At 41.9% G+C, this 20,044-nt stretch overlaps 1 protein-coding gene across 3 annotated transcripts in view; it reads left to right on the forward strand.

The window, feature by feature from the left end:
* Positions 1-340: 340 nt before the first annotated feature.
* Positions 341-20,044, forward strand: part of LOC115169339 (kelch-like protein 24) — a 59,696-nt gene continuing 39,992 nt past the window's right edge. The window contains exons 1-5 of one of the 3 annotated variants that reach the window (XM_029724862.1): positions 341-470; positions 4,964-5,009; positions 13,058-13,161; positions 13,540-14,384; positions 16,756-16,940. In XM_029724862.1, coding sequence (XP_029580722.1) covers positions 13,087-13,161; positions 13,540-14,384; positions 16,756-16,940 — 1,105 coding nt within the window. In that variant the 5' untranslated portion in view covers positions 341-470; positions 4,964-5,009; positions 13,058-13,086. Of the gene's footprint in view, positions 471-4,963; positions 5,010-8,528; positions 8,622-8,654; positions 8,957-13,057; positions 13,162-13,539; positions 14,385-16,755; positions 16,941-20,044 lie in introns of those variants that run through there. The other 2 variants (XM_029724863.1, XM_029724861.1) reach the window with 2 other exon arrangements.

Consider the following 20,044-nt stretch of genomic DNA (forward strand, 5'->3'; position numbering starts at 1 on the left):
GACCCAATGACTCCCACTGGTGAAACACTGTGCGACATCATAGAAAGATATCCTCATCTCAGTTCGCAGGTACTGGAACGGTTGCCACATGCGGATGCTGTGGTGACTGGCAGGCCACGACAGCCACTGAGCGCTTTGAAGCAGAAACACAAAGAGATTTGGTTGAAAGATCACAGCCAATCTACTAACAACGCGACTGCTGACAACTCGTACAAAGGATCCAACCTTTTCGTTTGTGCCTCGGACACCAACACCACCCGAGGCCGGTGGGGGGGTTGAGACTTCATGCAACACTGTACGAGGCCACCTGATAAGGAAACAAATCAAGTTGTAAACTTCCCCATGAGAACAGAGAGGAGCGGACAAGCCCCTCGACGGGGATAACCTTAGAATACATCTGTGATATCACTGACTTGTACCACACTGGTTGTAAAAGAAGTCCAGTGGATTTCCACCTCCAAAAACAAATGGTAACAATATTTCCTTGCCATGTGTAGTCTCAATTACAATTCATCTAGTAAAATGCTCTATTCATGTGTTCCGGTATGATAATATTTCAGAATAAATCTGTAGGATAGCTGGTCCCCTTGGGTACCAGTACCACTGCCAGCAACAGTCAGTCCAGCCACAATCAGTAAGAAGGTTGGAGACCTCACAATTTGAATTGCCATTGATAACAGCGACAGAGGTAGTAGTCACTCAGATTGCAAAACATAGAAGGGAGTCTCCAAAAACACACTTCTGATGGTTAACACACATGCCGCTAATAAATAGAACCCTCCATTCAGGAGGAAAGTTATTAGAAGTCATGAACCATGATCACACCTTGTATGACTGGTTCAGTGTGTATACAGTACTTTTGTCGTGAGGTTAGCTCCTCCGTGGATAACATAGCTATGAAAAGGAATCCTTCATACCTATCACCACTACAATGGTGTAAGACACATTGACGTGTAGTAAAACTACTACAGGTCCCCTTAACATATGTCTTGAGGTCGATATCGATTGTTACTGACACACGGTCAGTGACACGGAAATGATCTGATGAAGTCAGACTCATTCTGAACAGGTTTCAGTCTACCAAGGTAAACCACCAGAGGGGGACCGCTACAATGATCCACAAACCAGGACATCCCGTGTTCATTCATATGGTGTATTGCAACTAGCAGAATCCTTCCAAGGTTGAACCCACCAGAGGGAGACTGTCATGATACACGTGAGGATCCAAGGGCTCAGATCAGCTTGGCAATGGTTGTCAATAGCCAGGCCCTCTCTCAACCACAGAAGAGGAGGGGGGGCTGGGCCGGTTTCTGATACCTCACACTCGGTCGTAAATTAAACAGGAGACAACTACAGTTGAAATTGGAAGTTTACATACACCTTAGTCAACTACATTTAAACTCAGTTTTTCACAATTCCTGACATTTAATCCTAGTAAAGATTCCCTGTTTTAGGTTAGTTTGGATCACCACTTTATTTTAAGAACGTGAAATCTCAGAATAATAGTAGAGAGAATGATTTATTTCAGCTATATTTCTTTCATCACATTCACAGTGGGTCAGAAGTTTACATACACTCAATTAGTATTTGGTATGTGGCAGACCAGGGGGTTTGGTCAAGACGTTTACACAGGTCAGACACGGACAGAGTAGGATTAGCTCGGTTTCAAGGGTGTTTATTTAAAAAAGAAATAAAAAAGAAAAGGATAGGTCTCCCCCATGAGACTCTCTCCGGGATAACGTCTTCTGGGCTCCGGGTTTTGCTGTATCCTGTCGGGATCAAAACTGCACTCACTCCTGTTATCTCTGTAGCCGTCTTGAAAATAAGGGAGAGCCGCACACTCTAGGAGCTCAGATGCAAAAATGTAATATCCAACGTTTCGACAGCTTGGCCGTCGAAACGTTGGATATAACATTTTTACATCTGAGCTCCTAGAGTGTGCGGCTCTCCCTTATTTTCAAGTTTTCTACTCCGCTAGCCAGCACCTCACCTTAATAGGTGTGCGTTATTTTTTCTTCTAGATACCTCTGTAGCCGTCCCCAACTATGCGGGAGTCCCTCCCACCCCCTCTCCCTGTGTGCTGCCCTTCTGGCAGCTTTATGGGCCTTGCACAGCTGGTGAGCAATCAACCCTTTGTTACTCACCAACTCCCAATCAGCCCCAATTAGTCCTGGCCGGAGAACCCGTCGAGATCTGGTACGTCCAGCAGATAGAGCCATCACCTCGTGATGTATACACCATCTGTCACCAGGCCTCGACGAGTCTCCCCCTGGTGGCTGACCTGCTGTACGCCACAGGTAGCATTGCCTTTAAATTGTTTAACTTGAGTCAAACGTTTCAGGTAGCCTTCCACAAGCTTCCCACAATAAGTTGGGTGAATTTTGGCACATTCCTCCTGACAGAGCTGGTGTAACTGAGTCAGGGTTGTAGGCCTCCTTGCTCGTACACGCTTTTTCAGTTCTGCCCACAAGTTTTCAATAGCATTGAGGTCAGGGCTTTGTGATGGCCACTCTAATACCTTGACTTTGTTGTCCTTGGGCCATTTTGCCACAACTTTGGAAGTATGCTTGGGGTCATTGTCCATTTGGAAGACCCATTTGCGACCAAGTTTTAACTTCCTGACTAATGTCTTGAGATGTTGCTTCAATATATCTACATACTTTTCTTCTCTAATGATTCCATCTATTTTGTGAAGTGCACCAGTCCCTCCTGCAGCAAAGCACCCCCACAACATGATGCTGCCACCCCCGTGCTTCATGGTTGGGATGGTGTTCTTCGGCTTGCAATCCTCCCCTTTTTCCTCCAAACATAACGATGGTCATTATGACCAAACAGTTCTATTTTTGTTTCATCAGACCAGAGGACATTTCTCCAAAAGGTACGATCTTTGTCAACATGTGCAGTTGCAAACCGTAGTCTGGCTTTTTTTTAATGGTGGTTTTGGAGCAGTGGCTTCTTCCTTGCTGAGTGGCCTTTCAGGTTATGTTGATATAGGACTCGTTTCACTGTGGATATAGATACTTTTCTACCTGTTTCCTCCAGCATCTTCACAAGGTCCTTTTCTGTTGTTCTGGGATTGATTTGCACTTTTCGCACCAAAGTATGTTTATCTCTAGGAGACAGAACGCGTCTCCTTCCTGAGCGGTATGACGGCTGCGTGGTCCCATTGTGTTTATACTTGTGTACTATTGTTTGTACAGATGAACATGGTACCTTCAGGCATTTGGCAATTGCTCCCAAGGATGAACCAGACTTGTGGAGGTCTACCATTTTTTCCTTAGGTCTTTCTTTTGATTTTCCCATGACGTCAAGCAAAAAGGCACTGAGTTTGAAGGTAGGCCTTGAAATACATCCACAGGTACACCTCCAATTGACTCAGATTATGAATAGAATAGAATGAATAGAGTTCCAGACACTTGTAGAATCTATGACAAGACACACTGAAGCTGTTCTGGTGGCTCATGGGGGCTTGTATATATTCATCCACTCAAAAAAACTGCCAAAAGTTTATTGAATTTCCAATGTGTTATCACTATGCTTTCAACCATCTAAAAGCGCAATTAAATGTAATTGTAAAAACAATGTACTGCTTGGATAGTTCCATCTGAGCCACTGGCTTAATCCCGTTCTCTAACCTGTATTTTTGGTTGAGTCGGATTCTTGAATTCAACATATAATTTGTTAACTTGTTGACAAGTTAATAGGCTATTTATTGTATTTCAAAAGTGATATTGGATTGTGTTTGGCTGTCTGTAACGCCCTGGCCATAGAGAGGGGTTGTTGTTCTTTATTTTGGTTAGGCCAGGGTGTTACATTGGGTGGGCGTTCTATGTTCCTTTTTCTATGTTTTTGTATTTCTTTGTTTTGGGCCGTGTGTGTGTGTGTGTGTGTGTGTGTGTGTGTGTGTGGCTCCCAATCAGGTACAGCTGAAGCTCGTTGTTGCTGATTGGGAGTCACACATAAGGAGCATGTTTTCCCTTTGGGTTTTGTGGGTAATTGTTTCTGTTAGTGTTTTGCACCTGACAGGACTGTTTGGCTGTCGGTTTTCTTATTTTTGTATAGTGGTCTTTCTGCTATTCAATGATGAACACTAACTCCGCTGCACCTTGGTCTACTCTCTCTCACGAAAGACGTTACACTGTCAACACAACCAAATATCAATATTTGAAGGAGGTTTATCTTCTGCTTGGGTAGTTCCATCTCTACCAGTGGCTTAGTCTGGCTTTAATTCCAGTTTGTCTAAAAATGTATAATTGATATGTTGGATTCCATCTCAACCAAAAATCTAACTTAAAGAATAGGACTAAATCAAATTAAACTTTAAATGCACTTTTTAAATAACATTTGATTTAGTCCTATTCTTTAACTTCAATTTTTGGTAAAGATGGAGACGTGAATCCAACATAAATTATTGCTTCAGAAGAGGAGAATGAATCTCCCTCCCAGAATGAATTTACATTGATCTGGTTTGGCAGTCAGGGAGACTAAAGGGTAACTGTAGATAGATATACTCTAGTAGGAGGTGCTGCCCAGCCTATTGTTTTTGTCTGATAGTGATTATAACGTTGAAGACCTGACGTTGTTTTAAAGGTACAAATGCAACATATTTAATACAAGGTTTGTCTATGTTGAAATTTGGTGACCGTGATTACATAATCCTGTGGTTGAAATTTCCCCTCTAAAGTTGACTTATTACAAAATCCAATGTATTTTTGATGTAGATTCAACATCACAATACGTTGACAAATTATGTTGAAACAATGATGAAACCTACATTTTCTGATATAACTTTTTATTTTGTAGAAAGATAAGCTTGAAATGGTGATGGTCTAATTGATTTAACAAACAAAAAGAAATTTCTAAGTTTAGCTTTAAGTGAACCATAAAATCAATGGATATTTCTGGTTGCTTATTAAAGTTGGCCGGCTAAATTATTGACTCTGCTTTGTATTATGTCCCTTAGATAATCAACAACATCTGGAATCCACATCTGTTGCAGGATGTTAAAGGTACAGTGCCACAGATACATTTTAAGTAACTACCTACTTATCTACTGTATCAACCATCATGTCAGTCTAAACTAAAAGCAAAATGTTTTTTTTTTTTTTATCATTTAATCAAGAATGCATGTGCATTGAATATCCACTAGAGGGTAATGTTGTTTCAAAACAGGCTTTCGACTTATGATGACACATTGCATCAACCGATTGGGACAAAACATTGAAAATGGGCCAGAGACCCAAAAACAGAAGTGATTCAGAGAAGTGAGGAAGTAGCTTTCTAAGTATAGCTCTCCTTATCCGAGTAGGATTGTACAACATAATAATGCAGCTATGAAATTATGCCATGATCCATTTAACCCCTCCCTTTGTCCCCTGTAGAGAGCTGCTGCTGCAGCAGCATGTTTTGCACCATTCTACCCAAATGCCCCATATTGGGTTACACCTGAAAAAACATACCCTTTGTTTACGCCATGTCTGAAAGTTACAAGCATCTTCATTGCTTTTATGTAGATTTACAATTATACACACAGTACCAGTCAAACGTTTAGACTCTTACTCATGTTTCTTTATTTTTACTATTTACTACATTGTAGAATACTGGTGAAGTCATCAAAACTATGAAATAATACATATGGAATCATGTTGTAACCAAAAAAGTGTTAACCTGTCTGGGCTAGGGAGCAGTATTTTCACGGCCGGATGAAAAACGTACCCAATTTAAACAGGTTACTACTCTGGCCCAGAAACTAGAATATGCATATTATTAGTAGATTTGGATAGAAAACACCCTGAAGTTTCTAAAACTGTTTGAATGGTGTCTGTGAGTATAACAGAACTCATATGGCAGGCAAAAGCCTGAGAAAATTCCAAGCAGGAAGTGGAAAGTCTGAGAATTGTAGTTCTTCTTTTGATTCTCTATCGGAGCTACAGTGTCTGTGGGGGACGTTGCACTTCCTAAGGCTTCCATTGGCTGTCTAAAGCCTTCAGAAAGTGGTTAGAGCATTTTCCTGTCACTGGGCAGATAATAGGAGCTCAGTTACTGAGTGGTCTGCCTGGCAACAAAGGGATTGGATATGCGCAGTCACACGAGCACGCCGTTCCTTCTTTTTCTTCTTGAATGAATATGCTATTGTCCGGTTGGAATATTATCGACATTTTACGTAAAAAATACCATAAAGATTGATTTTAAACAGCGTTTGACATGCTTCTAAGTACGGTAATGGAACATTTTGACTTTTCGTCTCTCGTTCCGCGCTCGCGCGTTATGCCTTTGGATAAGTGATCTGTACGCACGAACAAAACAGAGGTATTTGGACATAAATATGGATTATTTCGAACAAAAACAAAATTTCTTGTGGAAGTAGCAGTCCTGGGAGTGCATTCTGACGAAGATCAGCAAAGGCAAGAGAATATTTCTAATACTAATTCTGAGTTTAGGTTGCCCCGAACTTGGCGGGTGTCTGAATAGCTCATCATGATGGCTGAGCTATGTACTCAGAATATTGAAAAATGTGCTTTCTCCGTAAAGCTATTTTAAAATCTGACACAGCGGTTGCATCCAGGGGTAGTCTATCTATAATTCTTAAAATAATTGTTATATATTTTGTCAACGTTTATGATGAGTATTTTTGTAAATTGATGTGCACATTCACCGTACGTTTTGGTAGGAATACATTTTCTGAACATCACGCGCCAATGTAAAATGCTGTTTTTGGATATAAATATGAACTTTATCGAACAAAACATACATGTATTGTGTAACATAATGTCCTAGGTGTGTAATCTGATGAAGATCGTCAAAGGTTAGTGCTTCATTTAGCTGTGTTTTGGGTTTTATTGACACATGTCCTTGCTTGGAAAATGGCTGTGTGATTATTTTTGTCTATGTACTCTCCTAACATAATCTAATGTTTTGCTTTCTCTGTAAAGCCTTTTTGAAATCGGACAATGTGGTTACATCAAGGAGAAGTGTATATTAAAATTGTGTAAAATAGTTGTATGTTTGAGAAAGTTGAATTATGACATTTTGTTGTTTTTGAATTTGCCGCCCTGATATTTCACTGGCTGTGTCCGCAGGTGGGACGCTAGACCATAGAAGTTAAACAAATCAAAATATATTTTATAATTGAGATTCTTCAAAATAGCAACTCTTTGCGTTGATGACAGCTTTGCACACTCTTCGCATTCTCTCAACCAGCTTCACCCGGAATGCTTTTACAACAGTCTTGAAGGAGTTCCCATGTATGCTGAGCCCTTGTTGACTGCTTTTCCTTCACTCTGTGGTCCAACTCAACTCAAACATGCCGGGATCATCAGTTCACCTACTCTGCGTCTCACAAAGACACGGCGGTTGGAATCAAAAATCTCGAATTTGGACTCATCAGACCAAAGGATAGATTTCCACCAGCCTAACGTCCATTTCTCGTGTTTCTTGGCCCAAGCAAGTTTCTTCTTCTTATTGGTGTTTAATATAGGTTTCTTTACAGCAATTCAACCATGAAGGCCTGATTCATGCAGTCTCCTCCTCAACAGTTGATGTTGAGATGTGTCTGTTACTTGAACTCTGTGAAGCATTTATTTTGGCTGCAATTTCTGAGGCTGGTAACTCTAATGAACTTATCCTCTGCAGCAGAAGTAACTCTGGGTCTTCCTTTACTGTGGCGGTCCTCATGAGAGCCAGTTTCATCATAGAGTTTCATGGTTTTTGCAACTACACTTGAAGAAACATTCAAAGTTTTTGAAATTTTTCGCATTTACTGACCTTCATGTTTTAAAGTAATGATGAACTGTTGTTTCTCTAACCTTATTTTTAGCTATTCTTGCCATAATATGGATTTTTTTTTTTTTTTTTTACCAAATAGGGTTATCTTCTGTATACCACCCCTACCTTTTCAAAACACAACTGATTGGCTCAAATGCATTAAGAAGGAAAGAAATTACACACATTAACTTTTATCAAGGCACAGCTGTTAATTTAAATGCATTCCAGGTGACTACCTCGTGAAGCTGGTTAAGAGAATGCCAAGAGTGTGCAAAGCTGCCATCAAGGCAAAGGGTGGCTACTTTGAAGAATGTCAAATATCAAATATATTTTGATTTGTTTAACACTTTTTTGGTTACTACATGATTCCATATGTGTTATTTCATAGTTTTGATGTCTTCATTATTATTCTACAATGTAGAAAATAGTAAAAAAATAAATTTAAAAAATACTACAAAAATAGTTGAATGAGTAGGTTGTGTCCTAACTTTTGACTGGTACTGTATATAAAATAAAATGTATATGATAGGATATAACACAACTATGTTATTGACCAGAGTTGGAATGTATATAAAGTAAATGGTTGTTTTCCATCCAATTAAAATGTAAAACTCTTTGTCACCATTCAACAATAAGGAAAGTTACTGAAGTACGTCTGATTTATACTTTACTAGTCTCCCAACTCATGCGCATACGTGACTCAATGAATAATCATTAGGCGTAGATTACTATTAGGCAATATCCTGTACATGATTACTCAATCGGTGTTGACAACAAAGTTTCAAGAGTTTTTCTGAAAAGGTGGACAACGTCAGGGAAGTGTTTGCAAACAAAGGCCAGCCACGTGGAGGACAAAGGTACTTTGGGAAGTGATGTTTCTGATTCGACAACTGAAATACACTACCCATAAGCACCAATAATTCTAGCTAACTAGGTCGGCATATTCCGAGGATGTGACATATATCGCCGTGTGATGTTTACACTTTGTTACAGTTCTTTGTCTCTGGGAGCATGATAAATCATGATGTCTGGGGCATAGATACATATATTTTTGTATAAAGAAACATTGCCATCATACAATTTTTGGATCAAGAATTTTCGGATCAACATTTTCAGAACTTTTTTTGTTATTTCTTGTTTTTTTCAGCACTCGGAATAGCCGAGGCGGCTCATACGAAAACTCCAGGATAAAGTAAGGTCTTTAGTCCTAACGTACTGTAAAAATAGTATGTAATACTTTACGTGTATTTCAATACGCTCTTGTATTCAATTGTGGCACTGGATAGTCGTATCCTGTTTAAGTGAATTTTGTGTGCCTTTGTTGAGCTAAGCATACTTAAGCACCGTTCAAGGTTGACGAGAAGAGGTCATCGACAATAAAAACAAAAGCTACCAGATAGGCTAATGTATAATTGATGAGATTATAATGCCTACCACAAAGAGAACTCACGGGTTTTGAACTGTTTTGCAGTTGTTGTCTATATTCCTTAATGCATTTTATTCAAAACATTTTGACATTCATCGTCCACCTATCGCTGCATCAATATTGACATTGAATCATTATAATGGTCGATTCCACGTTGCATAATATGTCAATCCTGATCAGAATTTCATCTGCTCAAAGATTTTGTGATTTGCTTGTTTATTGTGCGTAATTATACCTAGGCTATATGACCATTCCCAATTTAAAATTCACCTATAAACGAATCTCTCAAAAAAGACACATGACAAGATAGACATTTGGTCACTCTGGCTAGATAAGTGATTGCTGCATAGAACACTTTGTTGGTGTCTTTATGGCCAGGGCTGGGCTTTTTTTGCTTGGGGGGGGGGGGGGGGGGGGGGGGCTCAGTAAGGCTCTCAATGTATTATTGAGAGTCAGAATAGTAGAATTCACCAGGTGCAACTTCGATATTTGGTTGTGCATCAGCAGTTTTTCCTTATGTCAGTCACTGACAGCCACTCAATTAGACATTTCAGCTAACAATTTTTAGATTAGTAGTTAGTCCAGCCAGCAATCAATCTAAACTTGTAGTAATCATGACCAAACTATGGACTGGGCATCCAAGGCACATGCCCAGGGTCCCTGTCATTCTCACTCAGATATTATATTAACATGGCATAAGTCATGGCAAAATGTGTAGAATTTCATGAAATAAACTGAAAAAAATGTATCTTCGCAGCATGGCAAAATGTGTAGAATTGCAGGAAATGTACTTTAAAACTCATGTTTCTCTCTGCCGTCAAGAGGGGTCCACTAAAATGTTTTGTTGCGAGGTGCCCCCCCCCCACCAAATCCCGCTTAGGGCCCCCAAAAGGCTAGGGCCACTGGCAAAACATGACCTTCTTTGTGTTGCTTGATTAGAAGGAGGTGCTACGGACAGGGATAAGCACACGCAAACAGGTTCCGCTTGTGCGTCTGGCTGTGTGTGCCAGGTTAAATATAGCCTGGAGGTAGAATGCCCTAATTTATCAGTAAAGCCAGACGCATTCACTTTATTAACTACCTCTGTCCAGTACTTACACATGGAGGGACGGGCACATGCTGGTGCCTCCAAGACAATGCAAGCAAATGTCAACTTCTTTATCTTTACGAGAAAGCAGTTGTTATGAAGGATTCCATTTTTAGAAGAAATAAACATGTATGGTTTGAGATAGTCAGCATAGGATAGCCCACACCTGTGTGTGTGCGTGCTTCACTTTTACCATCTTACCAAAGTCAGAAACCAATAGACAAAATCTGTGAGTTAATGAACAGACATGTTATACTTTATACCTGTTTAATATCCCTCACCCTTGCCCCTCTATGGAGGCGAACAAAAGATACTCCAGAAGAGGAAGACGAGGCTCCCTCCCGGAATGGATTGACGTTGATCTGGTTTGGCAGTCAGTCTTTCTGTTAGGCCCACGCAGTTAGATGATCACCGTTGAAAAGACTGTAGGCCCGGTTTTAACCGGCTTCGCAGATAGCTCACTGTTAAAAACATGATGACGTGATGCCTGTCTTTCCTTCACCTGGTTTCTTTCACAACAAACGTGATTGACATTTGGGGTGGCCCCGCTACCGTTGCACAACAACCTCTCTCACTCTACAGTCTCTGTGATTATGGCCTTTTCAACTGTTGCACTGTTCCCCAGGACACAACTGCTTCAGTACAGAGCCAGAGGAAGGGTTTAGGAGATATTTGAAAACGGCTCAAATTTCTAAACCCGTCCATTTTCCAACGGGGCTATACATTTGGGTGAGGTATTTTTCTCGCCTGAGTAGCCTCGTTTCGCTGCCAAAAATAAAATGAAACCATCTTGTATTAAGCGAAATAACAACACAATGTCAAATTCTGGTAGCCTAGTCAAATAATTAACATCCGATCAAATTAACCGTTACTCTCTCGTGGGAATTCCACTAATGGTCCGTATGTAGCCAAACGTAGCTGCTGCTCATGTTGGTATCTGTACTGATGGCGCAAAAGCCATGACAGGGAGACATAGTGGAGTGGTAGTGTGTTTGTAAGCAGTTGCTCCCGACGCCACCTGGGTACACTGCAGCATCCAACGAGAGTCTCTTGCTGCCAAGGGAATGCCTAACAGCTTGAAAGATGTTTTGGACACTACCTTAAAAATGGTTAACTTTGTTAAAGCAAGGTCCCTGAACTCTCGTGTATTTTCTGCATTATGAAATGATATGGGCAACCGTGTAACGCTTTTACAACGTACAGAAATGCGCTGGGTATCAAGGGGCAAAGTATTGACACTTTTTTTGAATTGAGAGACGAGCTTAAAGTTTTCTTTACTGACCATAATTTTCACTCGTCTGACCGCTTGCATGATGACAAGTTTCTCACATGACTGGCCTATCTGGGTGATGTTTTTTCTCACCTGAATGATCTGAATCTAGGATTACAGGGACTCTCCGCAACTATATTCAATGTGCGAGACAAAATTGAGTCTATGATTAAGAAGTTGGAGCTCTTCTCTCTCTGCATTAATAAGGACAACACACAGGTCTTTCCATCATTGTATGATTTTTTGTGTGCAAATGAACTCAAGCTTACGGACAATGTCAAATGTGATATAGCGAAGCACCTGAGTGAGTTGGGTGCGCAATTACGCAGGTACTTTCCTGAAACGGATGACACAAACAACTGGATTCCTTATCCCGATATCTGAACAAGAGAGCCTCATCGAAATTGCAACAAGCGGTTCTGTGAAAATGTAATTTAATCAGAAGCCACTGCCAGATTTCTGGATAGGGCTGCGCTCAGAGTATCCTGCTTTGGCAAATCGTGCTGTTAAGACACTGATGCCCTTTGCAACCACGTACCTATGTGAGAGTGGATTCTCGGCCCTCACTAGCATGACAACTAAATACAGGCACAGACTGTGTGTGGAAAATGATTTAAGACTGAGACTCTCTCCAATACAACCCAACATTGCAGAGTTATGTGCATCCTTTCAAGCACACCCTTCTCATTAACCTGTGGTGAGTTATTCACCATTTTCGATGAACAAATAAGGTTTTATATGTAAGATGGTTAAATAAAGAGCAAATTATTGATTATTATTATATTATTATTTGTGCCCTGGTCCTATAAGAGCTCTTTGTCACTTCTTATGAGCCGGGTTGTGACAAAAACTCACACTCATTCTTATGTTTAATAAATCTATTGTATAGTGTGTGTGTGTGTGGCAGGCTTACAATGATAGCAAAAAAACAACCTTTGAGAGTGCGCTGACCCTGGTGCTAGAGGGGGTACGCAGCTGGAGGTTGAATGTTTGAAGGGGTTCGGGACTATAGAAAGTTTGAGAACCACTGCTCTACTGTGATGCAAGATACTGTATCTCTACCCTGAAGGCTTTGGAATTGTTAGTACAAATCGTTCTCTTCTCACTGAAGCGCAAAGTAGGTTGTTTCCCTTATGACTTCTTTATATCTACTGCCTCTGGTGTGTACTTGTTTTCTCCAATTCATCACAGCAACAATGGTTCAAGTTAAGTTTAAATTCATGTAGCTTGTATAACTTGATTTATACTTATATATTGTACGATTTGATCTAGAGTTACACAGGCTTAAAACACTCCTATAACACATGTATAATCAGATCTACAGTTCTATAGGGTATAACGCAAAACTTATAAGCTGATTTACACTTATATAGGCTTATAACATTCGCTCTCTCTATAATGTATCGGGTACAATCTGATTTAAATATTCAGGCCTATAAAACTTGTAAATAGTAACTTGATCCACACATTTATTTACCCCTTTATAAATTCTTTTCTGGCTTTCCTCCAGGTATCCGGTAGGTCTACAGAGCAGCAGCCATGGTGTTGATCCTGGGCAGACGGCTGAACAGGGAGGACTCTGGGACCCGGGACTCCCCCGCCGTCAAACGAAAGGTGCACACTAAACCCACTAATTTCATCAGAATTCAGAGTTCATCTTAGCTGTTTATTTTGTCCAAAAATTGAAACATGGAAATTATACTGTGGTGCATTTGTGTTGATTTTAAATCCAGTGTGTTTATCTTGTCTTGAAAAGCATTTAGAAGTGCAATGTGAAGCAATCATTCCCCAGTGGCAAATAAAAACATATTAAAAACATAATAAAAACATAAAACATAATAAAAACATAATAAAAACATAATTGGCCTAGAAGCTAAACAAACAGTTACATTCCCCCTCCCCCACCCCCTTAGTTTACTAGCCAATGCAGGAACACCACTTTGGACCATAAAATCAAACTCATCATCATCATAATTTTTCTCCCTCCCCAAGGTGTTCGAGGTGGACTCCAAGACGCTGACTGGTAATGAAGTGCTGGACTTCTCCTCTGGCTCCTCCCACTCAGAGGCCATTTTGCAGGTGTTCAATGAGTTCCGCGACAGCCGCCTCTTCACCGACGTGGTCATCAGCGTGCAGGGCCGCGAGTTCCCCTGCCACCGCGCTGTGCTCTCTGCCTGCTCCTCCTACTTCCGCGCTATGTTCTGCAACGACCACCGTGAGTCACGCGAGATGCTGGTGGAGATCAATGGCATCCTGGCCGAGGCCATGGACTCCTTCCTCAGCTACGTCTACACGGGCCGCGCCAAGATCACAACCGACAACGTGCAGTTCCTATTCGAGACCTCCAGTCTCTTCCAGATCTCTACGCTGCGTGAAGCCTGCGCCAAGTTCCTAGAAGACCAACTAGACCCTTGCAACTGCTTGGGCATCCAGCGCTTCGCAGACGCCCACTCTCTGAAACAGCTAGCCAGCCGCTGCCGCTCGTACGCCCTGGCCAACTTCCCTGATGTGGCCCAACACGAGGAGTTCCTGGACCTGAGGAGGGACGAGCTGGAGGAGTACATCTGCAGTGACGAACTGGCCATCGGGAAGGAGGAGCTGGTGTTTGAGGCAGTGATGCGCTGGGTGTACCACAGTGTGGAGCCCCGGAGGCCCGTGCTTAAAGAACTGTTGCACCACGTCCGGCTGCCCCTGCTGCACCCCAACTACTTTGTCCAGACAGTGGAAGGAGATCAGATCATCCAGACCGCTCCAGAGTGCTACCAGCTCCTCCACGAGGCCCGGCGGTACCACGTACTGGGCAACGAGATGATGTCACCCAGAACCCGTCCACGCAGGTATAGTGCAGGGGATGCTGGGAGGTGTAGTTCAGAGGGATCCAACTTGGATACTCTCTTCTATTCAACTCAATACAACTTTATTTTCCCTCAAGGATAAATGAATATGGAACATCTTTTGGGATAGAATGTTCTGATACATCTAAGTAGGGCTAGTTACCTGTATTGTGTATGTTTCTCTGGAGTGGTGCTGTGTTGTGCATTCAAATCAAGTCACATTTTATTTGTGACATGAGCTGAATACAACATTACTCTGAAATGGTTACTTACAAGCCCTGTCCCAACAATGCAGAGTTAAAAACTACCACCAAAGAAAAGGAAATAGTATCACAATAAACTAACAATAACGAGGCTATATACAAGGAATACCGGTACCAAGTCACTGTGCAGGGATACAAGGTAGTTGAGGTAATGGATGTCATATGTACATGTAGGTAGGGGTAAAGTGACATTGTTGTTGCTCTGTGTAGTGTTTCTGTATTGTTGTTGTATTTCTCCACAGCGTCTCGTGTTTAGTTTATTTGTTATTTGGCATATATGCTGAAACAGGAAGTGTTGTGACTGTGTACGGTACAGTTCCAGATCTATCTTCTTCCTTGCCAGAGAGCTGGAAAGCAGATTATGGGTCATTTCTATTTCCTCTTGGCTTGTCACTTATCTGACACAATCATTTTACGGAGATGAACTTGGATCCTAAAGTATTAGAAATGTCTGTTTGCAAACAAAAACACCCGCCGTTTATGTTAGCTTTACTCTTAGTTCAGTCAAATAACCACCCACCTTTTCCTCTGTGAGGGAGAGAGAGATGAGACAGAGAGAAAGGCGAGGTAGAATGTCAGTGCCGCTGTTCACTGCTTTCTCCTCCACAGTAGATGGTTTGTTCATGAACTCATAACCCTTTGCTTGTGTGCCTCCAGTGTTATTGTGCAGACAGAGACTCATTTAGTTTGTTCTGTAGTCCTATTTTGAAATGAAAACGTGTCATGAGGTGGAAAACCATACACATTCCGGTTTGCTGACAGAATAAGAAGGTTGCAAGCATTCGTAGCCTGAACCATATGTACGTTGGATCTTGTTTTAATAGCCGAAGTGAAGCAGTGTGTCACATACAGTCCTGTTTATTTTATTTGTGTACAATATACTGTAGATAGGTTCATGTGAGTGTGTGTGTGGCTCTGAGTTCATCCATGTCGTTTTCAATTTCTCTTAAAAAGCAACCTAGATACATACAGTATCTGCTGTTTAGACGTCACTGGTTTAAACAGTGCTGTTCTCTTGTCTATGGAGTTGTTAAGGGTTAAGTATTATTTGACGCTGGGTGTCAGTTAGATAGCCGGGAGGTGACGTGTCTCTCTCAGGAGTATCGTGTCAGTATCCAGGCAGATCACAACAGACCAGACATAGAGCCTCCTGTATGTTTGTCTTTGTCTGTGTGTGTAGCCTCGGGGGCCCCTACTTTCAGTTCCTGCCGACAGATGCATGCCATCTCCACCCTCCAAACCCCAAAAATGGTCCCCATGGGAAAGTCTGGGGGTCTGACTGCCCTCTATTGATCTCTCACGTACATGTGTCTGACCTGAGCTAATCTTTACCAGTTCTGTGTCTAAACAGGTGGGGGATGTAGGGGGATATAGGCAAACGTACACAAAACACATTGTTAACTAGCATGTCATTGAGTTTGATTTAGAGTTAGCTTAGCATTTCATCCAGGTGGGGATATTTTGAAGTTTAATTAGAAAGAATAATGTTTCTTTGACAGTACCGTTGAGGTGAAGGGGATCATGCTATAGCCCTGGCATGCACTTTCCAAACAGGCCGATTGGGAAGCATTTGGATGTATTATTGAGGTCATTGATATTCAGTGGAGTAGAGCCTTTAGTAGGTCAATTCTGTTCTTAAGAAGACTGTGCATTTTGCCAGGCAGACAAATACAATCATGTAAAGTATTACACATTACACGTTGTGAATTACCAATCTAAAGCTGTGCAGCATACTGCTTTCTCCCTTTTAACTTTAGTCATGAATCAAAACTGACTGGCCTGTATTGTGGTGTTGCTGGATTGTGTCTTGTTGCTGTCTCATTTTTCCACTATTACCTGTATTGTGTATGTTCCTCTGGAGTGGTGCTGTATTGTTGCTCTGTGTTGTGTTTCTGTGTTGTTGTCTTATTTCTCCACAGCAACTAGTGTTTTGTTTATTTGTTATTTTGTTGTGTCTTGTCACCGTGCTGTTGTTTTATTACTGCCCCACCTCACCTGTATTGTGACCTTTTCTTCCCCTCTCCTATTCTTGTTCTCTCTCTCTCTCTCTCTCTCTCTCTCTCTCTCTCTCTCTCTCTCTCTCTCTCTCTCTCCCCCCCCCCCCTCTGCAGGTCGACGGGCTTCTCAGAGGTGATCGTGGTGGTGGGGGGCTGTGAGAGGGTGGGGGGGTTCAACCTGCCTTACACAGAGTGTTACGACCCTGTGACAGGAGAGTGGAAGTCCCTGGCCAAGCTCCCAGAGTTCACCAAGTCAGAGTACGCCGTCTGTGCTCTCCGCAACGACATCCTGGTCTCAGGTGAGCTCCTCACCCTTGCTTGCCACCCTAAGGAGAGATAAACAAGGATTAGTCATGGAAGAATGACATATTGATTATTTAAAAAATGAATAGGTTATGTCATGACAGAGATCAGGATGTACTCATGGGAGTCACCAATTCCAATTGGTAAATTAGTATTAACCCTCTTTCATTGTTTAACTAGAAAGACCGGTTAAGTCTGTACCATATAACTGTCACTTAACCAGTTGTCTTGAAAATAAACGAGACGAGGAAAGGAACCACTTAACACTATTGGAGGAAAGGAGACTATAGCTCTATTAAGGCAATAACTCTATTAAAGCCTATTAAGACACAGCCTTAGAGTACCTCAGCTATGTCGTCCCTCACTGTGGAGTAAAGGAAAGGGAGTAATGTGATGGCCGTTTGCCACGTATTTGTTATGCCCCAGCCCATTTGAAAAAGAGGAAAATGTAAGAGCAACATCTGGACACACTCTGCAGGCGTGATGCCCAGGGAGGCCCTTATTGGCCAGCTCACGCATCTCTTCCCATTGGCCAAGAGCCAGGGTCACATGACTCTTTGCTCTTTATAGCTTTCGAGGATAAAGTTGCTTCTACAGTCTGATCTATGGTCAGTTTAAAATGTTTCCTCTAATGGTTGAGGTTAGGGTTTAGGGAAGGTTAGCTGATCCTAGATCTGTGTCAGTGGGCAACTTCTACCCAGAGTGTTTATAGCCTTTTGACAGGGCTGATTAATGCTGGGAGAAGTGTGCTGCCAAGTTTGGCACAAAATACCCTTTTTTAAAGCCTCACTGGACCCAAATTGAACATGGCAGCGGTAGAATGTCATCTACACTCCCTAATGAAAACAGCATGGGTTCTATTGTAATACCATACCTCAGGCTTTCGCTCTAATTAGCTGTAAACAAACATTTAAACATATATTTTGTCATGACAGCTAACAGATTAGAGGAGTTGGCTGCAAACAGATCTGAAACTATAGGCTAATAAAGAACCATCATCACAGAAACATAGAAATCTATCCAACTTTGACAAAGGTTGTATTGGGTTTAATGTACATTGGGGGGGTTTACATCATAGCATTGGTGCTAATTGGGATTGTTTTTGCTCAGCAATTAATTAGCCTCAGATAACAAACATGTTAAAATTACAAATCTGCCAACTTACAGGGAGAAAAGAGCCAAAGAAAGGAAAAAGAGAGAGAGATTCACGGTCTGCCAAGAGGGAAAGAGTGCATTGTTTATGTCTTCTGCTCTACTTGTGCCAAGTCCTCACGTGTGCGCTATCAATCCCTCTCTCTCTCTCTTTCTCTTTCTCTCTCTCCCTCTGTCCCCTTCCCTCTCTGGCTCTCTCACACTCACCTTCTCTGGAGGGTGTCACTGCAGCAGTACAGCTGCATTAAAGCCCAGTCTGAAATAGGATCAGAATGAGATGAGAATGGAACCCTCCAGTCTGTCTGGACCGTTACTGTCTCTGACTGTGACCTTAACCCTGGACGTGACTGTCTTTCCCACACTGACCGCATAATTCAGCTCACAACACTCACTGTCAATGACCACAATATCTGGCCAATAGTTTGTCTGTCAACTCTCCTCTAAGGGAATCCTGAGGGGAACGTTTATGTAATTGTCATGCATTAATGTCAATGGAAGATTTTAACCACATGACCATAATACTTGATCAACGGTTAATTTTATCGGTCTCCTGAATGACATGTTTTGTATGATAGGAAGATGTATCAACTGTCGACAGTTAGCAACGTTAGCAATGACATGCGTGGAAGAGCAGGACAATGTGGCTCAGAATCAGCATCACAGGTGGCTTAGTTAAGAAATCACAATTTCTTGCCACGTTTCTGAGAACGTGTTCAAATAAATCACCTTTACATTCTAACCCTAAACATGACCCTGGACATGACTGTCTTTCCCACAGTGACTGCATACTTGAGCTCACAACACTCACTGTCAAGGATCAATATGACCAAACAGTTCACCTCTCCACTCACCGTTGTGGGAATCCTAACTTGAACTGGTGTCAGTGGGACATTTGGGTGGCCATTTGAACACGTCAACCAAACCAACCATGTTTTGTATTATAGGAATATAACATTTCTTAGCTGAATTTGGCTGTATTCTCCCTGATTATATGAATGTAAACTGTATCAAAAGTCGACAGTTAGCCACGTTTGTCTGAAGCTGCTTGGTCTGCTAGCATAGCTGCTATCAAGCTAGCTAGGCTTCCTTGACAGCTTGAACACAGCCAGCGATATGGTTAACCCTTGTGGCTGGGACCGCGGATTGTCCCGGGCTTGTGGCTTTTTAAATCCCTGCTGTTTTCCATCTGCCCTGCGACCTGTCCTGGCTTGAGCTGAATGGAGTACCAGCATTAGCCAACGTTGCTACCATGCCATCAAAATCTAATGAAGAGGACAGTGTTTCTCTATCACAGGTGCGTGATCTTTTAAATCAACAAAAATATGTCTAAAAGCAGTCGTCACAGCAACAGGAAAATAGATTCAAGAGCTTTATCCAAATAATAGTCGATTCAACTAACAAAAGAATGGACGATCTGACCAGAAATGTCCAGGACCTTAACAACAGTTTGTAGTTCTACCAGGAAGAGGTGGATGTCCTGAAAGAGGCTTGCAGCAAGATGACAACAAACTGTAAGTCTGCGAGAGATGACATCAGCAAAGTCTGTTAATCATTATTAACAATGACTGTGAAAACAGATGATCTATTCTAGAGGGACAGTCCAGATGGAAAAACATTGTTGTGGATGGCATACCAGAGTCTCTACATGTGAACTGGACAGAGTCTGAGGCGAAATATTATCACAGAAAAGCTGCAGATGGATCATAGGAAGATTGAGGTGGAGCCACGCCCACAGGACTGGAAAACCTGTAACCAGCCCAGGTGACAGACCCAGGCCAATAGTGGTCAAGTTCCTAAGGTTCAAGGATAAGATGGCTGCTCTGAAGAGAGCCAAGAACTTGAGAGGAACCAACATCTTCCTCAACAAGGACAACTCGGAAGCTGTGTGCCAAGGCAAAAATAACTTATCTCAGCCATGAAAGCTGCCAGAGACCGTTGGAATTTGCTA

The sequence above is a fragment of the Salmo trutta genome, chromosome 31, assembly GCF_901001165.1.
Source record: "Salmo trutta chromosome 31, fSalTru1.1, whole genome shotgun sequence".
Classification (NCBI taxonomy): domain Eukaryota; kingdom Metazoa; phylum Chordata; class Actinopteri; order Salmoniformes; family Salmonidae; genus Salmo; species Salmo trutta.